This window comes from Pollachius pollachius (genome assembly GCF_949987615.1).
Source record: "Pollachius pollachius genome assembly, chromosome: 1".
Classification (NCBI taxonomy): domain Eukaryota; kingdom Metazoa; phylum Chordata; class Actinopteri; order Gadiformes; family Gadidae; genus Pollachius; species Pollachius pollachius.
The window spans coordinates 7390941-7405051 of record NC_136934.1 but is presented as its reverse complement, the minus strand read 5'-3'; the positions used below and the strand labels follow the sequence as shown (position 1 = coordinate 7405051).

Here is a 14111-nt window from a genome sequence, read left to right as displayed (position 1 = left end):
CAATTACACAAACTCATACACCCATTCATGTGTCCATCATACACGTTCATTCACCTATTTATGCATCATTCACTCACCTGTTCGCACACACATTCATTAAATTAATCATGTTTAAAATGCATCCACATTCATACACATGCTCATACACCTGTACACATCAATGGTGGTATCAACCATACAAGGCAACAACCAGCTCGCTAGAGAAGATAAGGCAGCTTGCCTTGTTTCACTGAGAAGGAACCAGCAACCCTCCAGTTGCCATATCAACCTATCTACCTCATGGGATACTGTTTGGATCATATGCACCAAAATCTAAAGATAATCTGAATGTCGCCTGTATAATGTAAGTTCAATTCTTGCAATGTATTACTGGATAGACTCATTTAAGATTAAATCAATTAAGATTACGTTTAGGCGTCAAACTGTCAATTTATTTGATTTTTTTTCTTTTAATGAATTATGCTACCATTAGGACCCTATCATGTATGACCTGAGAATATTCTAAACAACACATTGGTTCCTCACAATTAAAGGCTTTATGTGCAATGAGATCACTCTGGTATGGTAAAATACCATCTAAGGAGAACAAACATGCTGGAATCCAATCCAAAAAGTAAAACGTTAGGATTATTTGAGACTTTGCTGTAACGTAGTATCGCAAATAAAGCCAGTTCTATAGAGCTTTGGTTATTGTAATTAGAGCAAACAGCTATGTCTAAATTACTCCTAGTTTCCCAATTTCTGAATCGGTTGACATGCCAAACATTAGCCACGTATCCATTCCTACTTTGCCTTTTTCTTGCACTCTACAACACATCTGGATGACATTGTTTGGAAAGTTCTTGCCTGACGTAGACGGAAAAAGAGTCGAGAAGAGCATCACGTGTCCTCAACCATAGCCACCACTATCAGGTATGGAAGGCAATTAGGCCAAAGATAATCAGGAGGCTTCCTGATAGTCATTTCAACGTCATTGTTACAAACCATGTTGAGCAGCGGAAAAAATATAGCTGTCAACTATGAGCCAATAACTGATTATGACTGGTGAATTAAAAATAATAAAAAAAAATTACTTTGGAAAAAAATAGATTAGCCAATCAGATTGCTCAAAAAATACATCAATTTGTTTGCCAATCAGATTGCTCGAAGAAATCTATGTCAAGAGTGGACATACCTGCGTCGAAACTGAATTTCTTTTTTTAGCTGAAACCTTTTTTCATTTACACAAACATTTTTCGGTGTAGCACAGTGTAAGTGCACCTGAGGGTCAATGGTCAGCATGGGATTAATAAATAATGAAGAGGGGTAGTGCCGGGACACACCTTACAAGACATATATGAGCTCCTTGCTCAACAGTTCAGACCATACAAAAGAATCACTCCTTCACTTCTCATTTAGGCCTAGTTGCGAGGCCATGGAAGACACTGTGAGGGCTTTCTCGGTGTCTTACAATAGCATTAACAATGAAGGCACCTTTACTGGAGGAGATTTCATTTCAGGGAACATCAAATTAGAACTTTCAAAAGATTGTAAGATCAATTCACTCTATGTGCAGATCAAGGGGAAGGCCAATGTCTTATGGACGGAACACTATGGCAAAACGATAGTAGTTTACTCTAGCAAAGAGAAGTTCTTTAGTATTAAGCAATCCATCATACAGGAGTTCAAAGGACAGGGTAAGTGTGCTGTTTACAACGTGAACCTCATTCATATGTGCATTAGGGGTGGGGAAAATAATCGATTCTTTGATGCATCGCGATTCTCTCTGGAAAGATTCTGTCTCGATGCAGATAAATTAATAATCTGAATTTTAATCTAAAAAAAAAAAAGTTTTTTATTTTATTTTTTTTAATTTGTTCGCTGCAAGATTCTGTTTGCCAGAGAGGGATAATTTTAGTAATTTTAAAACTATTCAATTTATCTTCACTGTGTATTGCCCAATCTGATTTGTCTTGACACGATTGCGAATCAGCCTACGCATAGCATGGACACAAACTCACAGCCAGACACAAGAACTCCTTCTAATTCAAGAGCAGCTTTTTCTTTAATGACATAGAAAAGAAAGATTAGAAAGAAAAGAAAACTGAACCCAACTTTATGCATACTTCCATATTTTTTTGTAATGAGAGAAATTCTTTTGTAGCAAACTCAGATGTATGCATATATTTTTTACGCATGAAAATGTACATACAATTTTTTGTTGCATCAAGATGCATAAATAATCGTTTTAGAATCGAATCGTTGACCTCATAATCCGAATCGAATTGAATCGTGAGGTGCCAAGAGATTCCCACCCCTAATGTACATTATGTATAGACACTGCTGTAATCAGAATCTCTCAAATTTTTATCAGCTTCTTGCGGTTGTACCAAAATAAAGTTAAAGTTAGACATATAAGTCACATCTTATTATGACATCAACAAAACATTGTTATATAATGACAATTTAATCTACATTTATATGTTATAATTGTTGTCACATGCCTGTAATTGCATATTACCTGAGTCCTCCACAAGGTTTTTTGCAAACCTATTGCTAACGCTAGCAATCTAGTCATGTTTTTCGGGGGGCTTTAGAATGAGGCCTGAAAGGAGGATCAGGATTTTTCAGATAGATTCTTTCAAAATCTAGCCTAATCTGGCTGGTTTCTCCTAATTGACTTAACCTGGTTTTTATTGTCACATTTCCCTCAAATATACCTTTGTCTTTTGGATAAATCATTATTTAATAATTGTGTGCACACACTTTCTGTTTCAATACACTGCACAATTTTTGCCACAATTAACCTAATAATGTTTTTGTTATAGAAAGCCGAACGGTTGGCCGAGGGTGCTATGCCTACCCATTCAACTTCCAGATTCCTTCAGAGTATGTTATATTTATTATATTTATATTTATAATATTTATTACAAGAGTGGATGACCTTATGCTATTTTGGATGTTTTGTTTCTACTAAACTTTCTTTATGAAAAAACAAATGCAAAGTAAATAATGTTTCACAATTCAGCTTATTCATTTTATTTAATCTTTTCCAAAATGAATTTCAGAGATCTTCCACCATCCTTCATAGGTTCCTCTGGGAAAGTCCAGTACAGGGTGAAGGCCTATCTGAGCAGGTCTATGAGACGAGATAGCAAAGCTAATGCTCCCTTCACTGTTATTTCCAAAGCCAGCTGTAGTCCAGAAATGATGGTAATGATTGGTAATGATGATGAAATGAACACATTTGAGTAACTAAGCTGAAGTCTTATTTATATTGATTGCGTATATATATATTATCATTTGTTTTTTGGAATATTATGGTAAAGGGCGAGTAGAAGCCTCATCTTCAAAGTAGCAATACCGCCTAAAACATTTTTAAAATGTAATGTAATGTCATCAGTTATGTATAAGGCACCCCAGGTGTTTAAGGTCTATATTACAAATTTTAATTGTGTTTCTGTTCTTTCAGATTCCACAGCATAGTATCAAAGACCAGAAACTAAAACTCTTCAACTCAGGAAAAGTGACTATGGATGTTCACATTGATAAAATGGCCTTCTGTCAAGGTAAAATTCCCTCTGTTTTCACATTGAAATGCTTCTTTAGTTCAATACTCATAGTTACACATAATACAACAAACCTCCTGAGAAAAAAACTTGTCTCCCACCTTGGATACTCTATATTTAGTTACCAACGATGAATTAATGAATGCAGTCATTTATTCATTCATTCATTAGCCAATTTTCTGCCTTATTTTCTGTCATCTGCCTTGCAGGTGAGGGTATTCAAGTCACAGCCTACATTCAGAACAGTTCATCCCGGGACATTAAGCCCAAGTACTGCTTGTATATGAAGACAAGCTTTTTTGCAAAGGGGAAGAGAAAAGTAACGACCAAAGACCTGGTGAAAGAGGTGGGGGAGCCCATCCCCCCCTCCTCCGGCCAGAATGTGATCAGGGTCATCACCGCCCCTGCCACCACCGAAGTGTCCATCTTGAACTGTTCCATCATTAAACATGAGTACAGACTCAAGGTGTGTATCTTGATGTTGCCAGCAAACATCTTTATCACCATCACTATCGTCAGTCGAAGTCCAGCACAGAGGACACAGAGTGGAAGCACTCTCTGTGATCTGATGTGTACTGCTTTGTTAACAAGCCATGCAAACAGTGGTGTAACAAAGTAAGAAAGTATAAATATTTAGTTGAAGTCGTTTTTTGGAGTGTCTGTGCCTTTCTTGAGTTTTTACATTTCTGTTGATTTGTTGTTGGATGCCAGCACTTGCTTCTTGCTTTGTAACCATGCATGTCTTGCCCGTTAGGTCTATCTGGACGTGAAGTACCAATACGACCCAGAGGTCAAGTTCCCCATCGTCATCCTGCCCGCCACAGCATCTCCTGCCTGGGGTCAGCCTCCTGCCGATGGGGCCTATGGGGCCTATGGGGCCGATGGGGCCGATGGGGCCGATGGGGGCTATGGGGACTATGGCTTTGAAGCGTTCGGGAACCCTTCACCTACCTCAGCAGCCTCTGAACCCTCTGCCCCACCTCCGCCTCCCTCCTACGGGACATACAGCCTGTATCCCCCCTTGTCTTGAACTTAACAACGAACAACAACAACCAGTATCTGACATTGAGTTGAAATGCTTAGTCGATTTGAAATGATGGTACCTAAATGGATATGATGTTATATATTCTGGTACATTTTACGCATTCAATCTGTCCAACACGTAAGGTTGTTAATTGCATTTTACATCGTCTGCTAAATGCCGTAATTGTAATTGTAATTGTATTGTTAATCCCTTTGATATCCAGTGTCAATAGGCTGCAGTAATATGGTGTTCATTTAGCCTCCGTGGCCACTGAGTGCACTTGACAAAGAATGCCTTCATGCACATTCATCCCCCTGTATATTTGTACATCCATTCAGTCACCTGTTCGCACACACATTCATTGAATTAATCATGTTTAAAATACATCCATTCAGTCATACACATGCTCATACACCTGTACACATCAATGGTGGTATCAACCGTACCAGGCAACACACAGCTTGCTAGAAGCAAATAAGGCCGCTTGCCTTGTTTCACTGAGAAGGAACCGGCAACCCTCCAGTTGCCATATCAACCTATCTACCTCATGAGATACTGTTTGGCTCATATGAACCAAAATCGAAAGATAATCTGAAAGTCATCTGTATAATGTAATTCCTGCAATGTATTACTGGATTGACACATTTAAGATTGAATAAATGAAGAGAGACAACGATTAAGTTGAAGCGTCAAAAAGTCAAATTTGATTATTATTTCTTTTTTTATGAATAATAATACCATTAGGACCCTGTTATGTATGAACTGAGAATATTCCAAACAACACATTGCACATTGCACATTGCTGTAACGTAGTATGCCAAATGTTTTTTTTTTTATTCATTAAAATAATCATCATCCAATAAAGACAGTTTAGAGCTGTGGTTATTGTAAATACATCAAACAGCTATATCAAATTACTCATAGTTTCCCAATTTCTGAATGGATGGTCATGCCAAACATCAGCCAGTCTGTCAGGTTATTTTGTGTGTAAAGATTCGATGTGTTTTTTTGCCAATCAGATCGCTCAATTTTTTTTCTTTTTGTTGGCCAATCAGATCGCTCGAAAAATCATGTTGGAGTGGATGTTACTGCATCAAAACCAGCTAAACAGGATCATCAGGTATCACATGACAATGTGTTCAGGTACCCAACTGGATGTTTCTTCCGTGTTTGCGGCACTTCATACTTTGTTCACAATCTCTTTGACTCAATTCTCTGTCGGGTCTGTTCGTCTATTCAAAACGTGTCCCGAAAATGACAATTGAATTTTTTTCTATTGAGTATGACGCCAACAACTCTAAAAACACCTTTACCAACGGGGATACCATAACAGGGCGCATCATCCTGCAGGTTTCAAAGAAAACGCGCCTTCAGTCTCTGATTTTTAGAGCTAAGGGGAAAGCCAATGTTTGCTGGCATGAACACTACGGTCAGAATATTCATGTTATGATAACTTCTAATGAGAAATACTATGACATCGAGCGTCCCATCTTCACAGAGGCGGGAAGAGATGGTAAAGGTATTCGTCCTCCTTCTTAAAGCAGACTATAGCTAATGCTAATGTAATTTATTAATGCTTTTGTCTGAGAATATGTCTGGATGGAACTTTTTATCTTCCTTTTAAAATGGCTATATTTATGTCCATTGTAACATAAACAAGGGGTTGTATTTTCTAATGCTCAGAAGTCCTCGGCCAAGGAAGACATTCCTTTCCATTCTCCTTCAAACTACCGGACAGGTAGACCTAAACTTGAGGATTACATGTTTTTCCCTTGGCAAATGTCTTGATTTAATGAATAAATAACGATGTGTGATAGGGACATGCCATCCACTTTCAAAGCTTCCGAAGGCAAAGTGGTCTACCAGCTGAGGGCTCAACTGAAACAGTCAATGAGTTTATCAAAGAAAACCAGAGCCAAGTTCACCTTTGTGTCAAAACCAGACATGACGATTCCAATGCTTATGGTAATATCCATTGGTGCCCATTCTCTGTTTACAATAGAATACTAATAATAACATAAATTATTTTTAAGGGTTAAAAACCTTTTGGTGGGTATTTTGGAGGTTATTTTCATAATCTCTCAGGAGCTTGTTTTCTAAACATCTAGGAACCTCAGTATGGTTGTAAGAATCAATCAGTCACATTCTTCGCCTCTGGAAACATCTCGTTGAACATTTCCATACAAAAGATGGGATATCGGCAAGGTATTTATTTATTCTTCATTGTATTGGCATCATTTAGTTTAGTCGGCAGGAATCTATAATGTTAAGCATACAATCGGTGTGACTGACTAAAGCGAGTATATGACCTGTTAAGCTTATACACGTTTCTCCCATACCATAGCTCATCCCAGAGTAGCTCCTGCTACTGGGTTATGCTGCTCTATATCCAGGACCTCATGTATCTGAGTCCACTCACAACAATTGTTTGAGGAACACAGCAGTATATGACCCAACTGTCATGTGATCAATCTTACAAAGTGTTTGACTGCCCCCTTCAGGTGAGGGGCTGAAGGTGGTGGCGGAGATCAGCAACTGTTCCACTCGTGTGGTGAAGCCAAAGTTCGTCCTTTACGAAAAGAAGAGCTTCTTTGCCCAGGGCCGCAGGAGAGTACACACACACAACATCGTGAAAGAGAAGGGTGAGGAGGTGGGCTCGTCCTGCACACAGACCGTTGCCAAGACGATCTGCATCCCCCCAGAGCTGCCTCCCTCCATCCTTAACTGCTCCATCATTAAGTTGGAGTACAGGCTGAAGGTAAAGCATGCACTTCACCAGAGGTATTCATTGTAGGATTCATTCCGCGTAAGAAAGAATCTACAACAGTTAATTGTTAACAATTAATATCACACATTTTCTGTCCTGTTTCAAGGTGTTTCTCGATGTGACTCTGGCTAAAAATCCTGAAATCAAACTGCCAATTATTATTCTTCCCTGCGTTGGTTCTGTTACTACTAAAGGGTCAGGTGTGGAGGAAAGCGCCTCGGTATACTTGTAGATGGATATTTTATTTCTAAATGTGCCTACAAGTAAAATCAATAAAGTGGACTTCTTGCACAATATCAGCAACAACTTTTGTTAGTACTTAATTATGTTATAAACTAAACCTTTAACAGTGCAGAGTAAACCAAGGTGACATTCTAAATAAATTATTTTGTTTAATTGTTTAACAATGTATTTTATTTTTGTAAACTATAGTGAGATATTTGAATGGGGGGAGGGGGGGTGTCGGGGGGGCTGTGCCGCTGGGCGGTGCGATGTCTTGGATTACCAAAGTGAAAACGGACTCCTGCAACCTTGATCACATGATCAGGTGTGACACAGATACCTGCAGGCTAAAGGTTGGCTGAAAAGATCTCCTGTTCCAGTCATGCCACTTTTATCAGTAGCATATGCTGGCTTGTTTGTCCATTGGGACGCAAAGGATGGACTAAAACGTACTTCCAACGAATTGCCGGGTTTTATTTAGAGATCCCTGTCTCTCACTCGTTATCCTTCAAATATTTTGACAATCTTTCAATTTTCTTTACCAGAACGAAAATATACATCTATTTTTTTAAATATAACACAATGACTATACAACATCTACGCGTGGAATATGACCAGAAGAATGGGACAACGGGAGCGTTTTCCCCAGGGGATATCCTCTTTGGAAGAGTCATGGTGATGGCTGAAAAGGAGACCACGGTGCAATGTTTAATTGTCAAAGCAAAAGGAAAAGTGGAGGTGAAGTGGCCTGAGCAGCAGGGGAACGGTCCTGCAGTGGTCATCAGTGACAAGAAGAGATACTTTTATTTTGAAAAGATCCTTCTTCAGGACAAAAAAGCAGATGGTTTGTATTTCAGTGAAAGTTTTTTGGTGTTGTTCAATACCGAGTACTCACACACGTATACATAATGTAATGACACATGTCGTCTTTTATAAAGGTTCTGTAACCATCGGACAAGGCCAAAATTCCTATTCATTCAGCTTTGATATTCCAAATAGGTGAGTGTGTTTTATCCAGCTTGGACTTGCACTTTTAACACATCTTCATTCTAGTACTACACATGTAAACAGTCCCCTTAACTCTTAACATATTGAATGTTTGACTTGTTCTCCCATTCTTTCCCTACAGAGATATGCCTTCGTCCTATGAGGGGAAATGGGGGAGCATTACATATAGTCTGCACACAAAACTGACCCAGACAGCTTGGCAAGTATACAAAGCCAAGAATCAGTTTCCGGTTTTAACAAAGAATGAATTCCCCTTCGGCTCAAAGTCAGAGATGATTATCATAGGACTAAAGGTATGGCAACATAACAATTTAAAAAGGCGTTGTTACTTCAGTTGCGATCAGTTTGCAAAAATTTAATATTCACTTTTTTCTTTTGGTTTCAGTTTCGCAGTACCTTCATGTGATGGATAATAATAATGACAAATATCCTTTTTAACACCCATAGGAGCCACAGTGCGCCACCAGGATTTCATTCTGTGGCACTGGAAAAGTCACTGTTAATGTTTCGACTGAAAACATGGGTCTGACACAAAGTAAAGGCAGTTTGATGTGTGGGTGTGTGTGTGTTGCTTATTTCAATCAACACAGCATGACACACCAGATGGTGACATATTACCCTCTCTCCTTCCATTAACTACCTTCTATTTGTAACACTCCTGCTCCAGGTGAATCCATGGAAGTGAAAGCGGAGGTCCTCAATGACTCTGCGTTCGCCGTGACCCCCAGGTTTTACGTGTGCGAGAAGCAGACGTTTGCGACGCGTTCCCAGAGGACGGTTGTGCACGTCAGCCACGTAGAGTTTGGGACTGGGGCTTGCGCTGTCCCTGCGGCTAGCGCCACCACAATAGCGAGGGTGCTGACCGCCCCGCCTCAGCTCCACCCCACCTTCTTCAACTGCTCCATGATGAGACTTGAGTACCGGCTGAAGGTACGGCACGCATGTCCGCACAAACGCACACAAACACGCATATGTACACACGCACACACAGACACAGACACACATGCACACAAACATGCATATATAGACACACAGGCACGCACACACACAGACACACACACACAGGCACGCGTACACACAGGCAGAACACACACACAGGCTCTATTGTGTTTGGAGAAAGAGAAGCCTGGGTGGGGGTTAGGGGGTGGGGCTTGGGGGTCAGGGGGAGGGCTGGGTCTTGGCCACTCAAGGAGTCACAACACAGCTTGTCTGCTCCAACTAATGAGAGTGCATGTGGACGCAGGTCTCAAATTACAGACCAACCAGTTTTGTCAAGGCCCGGACTCAAAATAGTCCGGGATCAATGCACTTCACTCTCAGACTAATGACGAGCGTTTCGAATGAAGCCCTGCGTGCAACCTATTGGTTATCGTTGGAACAGCCATACTGTGATAATTCATCTAGTTAGGTTGAAATGGTGTGCTTTAAAAATGTACATACACATGAAGAGTTAACATGATGTGTATGTAGGGCGGCGCGGTGGCTCAGCCCACTACCCGCTGACCACACAGACATTGTAGAGACACACGCTTGATTCTGACCAGTGTTTCTGTGCTACATTCCCTCCCTCTTCCACCCCAGCTTCCTGCCTTTTCCTCACTCTACTCTCCATAAAGGCCTAACAAGAATGTGTATATATATATACATGAATGTATTATGTAATCAATGTAAATGAACTTGCATACAGTTCATACATTTTAGGAATGTGGAGTAGGTTTTCCTGTATGTGTGTCACAGTATATATCATACATAGCATTTCTTTACTGTCAATGATAAACCATCTTTAAAAAATCCTTTCTCTCTATCAAGTATACTTTATGACAGGCTTAACGCTGTATATATATGCTCATTGGTAGGTCATGCTTGAGTTTTCTCAGGCAAGAAACGCTGAGATCAAGCTTCCTTTGATCATCCTGCGAGGTTACACAAGGCCACTGGAGCAGAAAACCAAGAAATCCCAACGCTTCAAGTCACTTCCTGGTCGAAGTCCACTTCCTTCCTCTACAAACTGAGCTGCTTAGATGAATACAATGTTTGTTGTTTAATATTGACTCAAATAGTTTTCATTCTTTCTATCTGTGTGTGTCTGTTTCTATCTTTGTGTGTGTGTGTGTGTGTGTGTGTGTGTGTGTGTGTGTGTGTGTGTGTGCGTGCGTTGGTGTCGTTTATGTATGTGTTTATGTGTGTGTATGTGTCGTGTGTCTCGACGCAACTTTCAATTGTTTTCCTGCATTGTGCCCATTCATTCACTAGAGGGAGACATTTGCCATATTTTAGAGATGTAGGGTTGGGCGTAAGTAAACTCACTGAGTTGTCTCAATGTCCCCTATTTTGACAATATTGTCATCAATCTTGGCCAAAAATCGAGTGTGTGGTAGAATATTCTCCATAACCCTTTGAAGTAATACGGTATGTGTAATTTCTAAGATAGACAATAACAAACTATTCATGTGACATTCATGCAAATAAATAAAAATTATAAAACAGTTTTGAAATATAAGATTGGATTTCCTTTTCCTAAGCCTACTAGAAGGATACTCTGGTACCATCAGTCTACAAGATTAACCAACCTAAGCTTCCAACTACCTATCCCATACACATACACGTACACGCACACACACAAATACCCAGATGGTGTTTTTTGCGATCCCCGATGCCACAGGCTGGCCGTGGACATCTGGGATTGAACCCAGAAGGCCTCTACCTCTCAGCTGTGTTCCAAAGGTATAGAGGGGCACTCATAAAACCCTTCTGGTTGGGACTCAGCAGAGGTGTCTTTCACCTAAATTAACTTGCGATAGGCCTATCAATAACTTGGTAAGACCTTTGCAACAACAACAATAGAAGAATGAGATCAGTACAATGAATAGTTTGAGACTGCAATGTAAGCACCAAGATACCTGCATAGACTGCTCTGAGGGGCAACATGTGCGTCTTTATAGCATAGGACCAATACTTAGTTGGACTATTGGTTATATACTTCATACAGGGGCTTAACCCTTTTCCTTCTCTTCATCTGTGTGACACTCTTCCGTTTGGCTTTGCGTGTCGAGAATTTGACTTTCGGTATTCCGGTCTCTCCCTATGGCCTGAACCGCATGACATGAACTGCATTTGAATGTTAGACATGAAGCGGGGTGGTAAACGAGTATTAAGTCAGAGCCATTTCTCTTTTGAATCAGTGCAATGTTAATAGCCTTAAACTGCGCAAAGTACATTTACTAAAATATAATATAATCAAATAGAACGGAAAAGAGAAGTAGTCTGATTTGTTTTAGGGTTTGGTGGAGCCAGTTCACCTGCAGTAAAGACCAGACCGGTAGTCATGGCTCCTATCTGGCATGGCGGTGGATCTGGGTTGGAAACCCTGCCTGGTTACCAGCCTGGCTCCACATGAGGCAGGCAGGCAGGCAGGCCTCCAGCCAGCCTGCTCCCTCAGCGCACCACAACCTCTCTCCTGGTTTAGGGAGGGGGGAGGGGGGAGGGGGGGTGGAGAATGGAGGGAGGGGGAGGAGGAGGAGTGGCCTCTGGCGCCTCCCACCCCCGTAGCCAAAGACAGTGCCATGACAACCGTGCAGGCCTGCTGGCGACTCCCTGTCTTCGCCGGCCATGGTTGCCATGGCGACTCCCCGCAGGGCTCCCGCAGATCAGCGGGAGGGGCGTCCAGTTGACTAACCCTCTCCCAGCTGGGGAACGGCTGAGGGAGAGCAGTAGTGTGCGTGCGTGTGTGTGTGTGTGTGTGTGTGTGTGTGTGTGTGTGTGTGTGTGTGTGTGTGTACGTGTATGTGTGTGGGGTGTGTGTGTGTGTGTGTGTGTGTGTGTGTGTGTGTGTGTTTGTGTGTGAGTGAGAGAGTGTGTGGCGGAAGAGAGGTGTTGTTTTTGTGTGTGTGTGTGTGCGTGTGTTTGTGTGTTTGTGTGTGTGTGTGTTGGTGTGTGTGCTGTTGAGTATCAGTGTGTGCTTGTGTGGGATGGCACGGCAGAGCCTGAAGAGGGAGAGATGCAGCAACCCAGAAAACGGCAGAGCGAGCTCTAGATGCCACAGCTGAGCGCAAAGAGAGAGAGTGGGGGAGAGAGAGTCGGAGAGAGATAGAAACCCCAGAAGGAAGACACAGGAGACAGACAGTCTAAACTACAAAAACAGGCCCACAGAATCAGCATAACCACTTCTCCCAGTCTTCCACTGTTTGATTGTGCTTATATTATATATCCCACACTCATGCATACATCCATATAGCTATTTAACTATGACTCCAAACACACACATACACACAACTATGTGTATATATATGTATAAATAAATGTATATGTTGGCAGTACATGTCATGGCAGTACTAGTCTGTAGTAGTATTAGTTATGGCAAATGCTAACTATTTATATTCCTTCCCTGCCGCGTCGACTTTATGGCAGCAGAATAGATGGCTTAATAAGCTTTTCTTCATCATAAATTATGCATATGACTCAAATGAAAGACATTAGTCACTAGCATCACTAACAATGATCAACTATGGTGAAACTCAAATGTGTTTCATTGAAAAACAAAGAAAGAAAACCAACTCTCAGTCTTTCACGGTATCAGTCTTGGGTCCTGGTGAAAAAACCAGTACCACGGAGGCTGGGGCGTGATAGGTCCGCAGATGGCGTGATAGGTCCACAGACGCCGTACGTCTCAGTAGTAAAGCATGATTTGCAAAATGGTACCACCATGTCTACGGGAAACAGAATGGAGGGCCTTTCCCTACTCACTAATTGTTCCAAGCTGTGTCCTCTCCGAGAACTGGGTAATCACTGATTTCATGTGTGGGTTTGAGAGATCAGTCAAGGCCCCTCTTTAACTGTTGGGGGTCATTTCATTTACTACCGTGTATGTACAATGCCGTTCATATACTTCCATGCATGCATTTTGTAAAGTGAGGTGGTATGCTGTTTCTTACATTTCTACAAAGAAGAAAATGGAGATGCATTATAATGAAGTTTTTATTTGTAAAATGAGAGAAATTTCCCATAGTAAACATTTGCTGATGTATTGTAAGTGCAGAAAGATCTTCATTTTTTTTTATTATATAAAACCAATGTATTTCTGTCAATGTATAAAAAAGTGTGACAAGGCAATTTTGTCAGTGTAATAAAGGCAATTTGCCAAAACATACATTCTAACCTAAAAACAAAATGACCTACTTAATTTCAAATTGTACTAGTTATTCGTGCAATAGTATTCATTCTACCCTAAAACTATCTCTACGTAAAGTGTGTGGTTATATTTTGCACTTGTTGTGGCAACCTTTGGATTTACAAATCTTAAAAAAACAAAAACTTTGACACAAGTTGATCTTGACACATACGTATATATATATATGTATATATATACATATACATATAGAAAAAAAACCTAAACAAACAAAAAAGCTTATCTTTTATTTATGAAACTCAGAGAAGCAGCCTCCCCTGCATAGGTGGACATTGCATATCTTGCACCCGAACACGCTCTCGTGCCGCAGCCCCTTGTTGGTGCAGTTCCTGCAGCGCCGCGAGCGCTCTGACATGC

General features: G+C 40.8%; 3 protein-coding genes across 6 annotated transcripts; all 3 read left to right on the top strand.

Annotated features, from left to right (window-relative positions):
* Positions 1-1414: 1414 nt before the first annotated feature.
* Positions 1415-4578, top strand: LOC307081258 (arrestin domain-containing protein 3-like; the record flags this gene model as incomplete). Its single annotated transcript, XM_079744361.1, has 6 exons — positions 1415-1676; positions 2808-2868; positions 3048-3192; positions 3452-3548; positions 3758-4014; positions 4303-4578. The coding sequence occupies 6 exons, from the start codon at positions 1415-1417 to the stop codon at positions 4576-4578; spliced, it is 1098 nt and encodes a 365-aa protein (XP_079600487.1).
* Positions 4579-5718: 1140 nt separating this feature from the next.
* Positions 5719-8228, top strand: LOC307081265 (arrestin domain-containing protein 3-like). 3 transcript variants are annotated; one of them, XM_079744377.1, is made up of 6 exons: positions 5719-6091; positions 6256-6310; positions 6390-6537; positions 6681-6777; positions 7074-7330; positions 8107-8228. In XM_079744377.1, the coding sequence occupies exons 1-6, from the start codon at positions 5827-5829 to the stop codon at positions 8131-8133; spliced, it is 849 nt and encodes a 282-aa protein (XP_079600503.1). In that variant the 5' UTR covers positions 5719-5826; the 3' UTR covers positions 8134-8228. The 3 variants fall into 3 exon arrangements, with proteins under 3 accessions (XP_079600503.1, XP_079600502.1, XP_079600501.1); XM_079744376.1 differs by lacking the exon at positions 8107-8228 and adding an exon at positions 7446-7588 and having other exon boundaries at positions 5719-6085; XM_079744375.1 differs by lacking the exon at positions 8107-8228 and adding an exon at positions 7446-7588.
* LOC307081242 (arrestin domain-containing protein 3-like) lies at positions 8144-11050 on the top strand (the record flags this gene model as incomplete). 2 transcript variants are annotated; one of them, XM_079744343.1, is made up of 6 exons in its annotated part: positions 8144-8405; positions 8500-8560; positions 8691-8862; positions 9017-9104; positions 9237-9499; positions 10426-11050. In XM_079744343.1, the coding sequence occupies 6 exons, from the start codon at positions 8144-8146 to the stop codon at positions 10579-10581; spliced, it is 1002 nt and encodes a 333-aa protein (XP_079600469.1). In that variant the 3' UTR covers positions 10582-11050. The 2 variants fall into 2 exon arrangements, with proteins under 2 accessions (XP_079600469.1, XP_079600470.1); XM_079744344.1 differs by lacking the exon at positions 10426-11050 and adding an exon at positions 10151-10419.
* Between the last annotated feature and the right edge of the window lie 3061 nt (positions 11051-14111).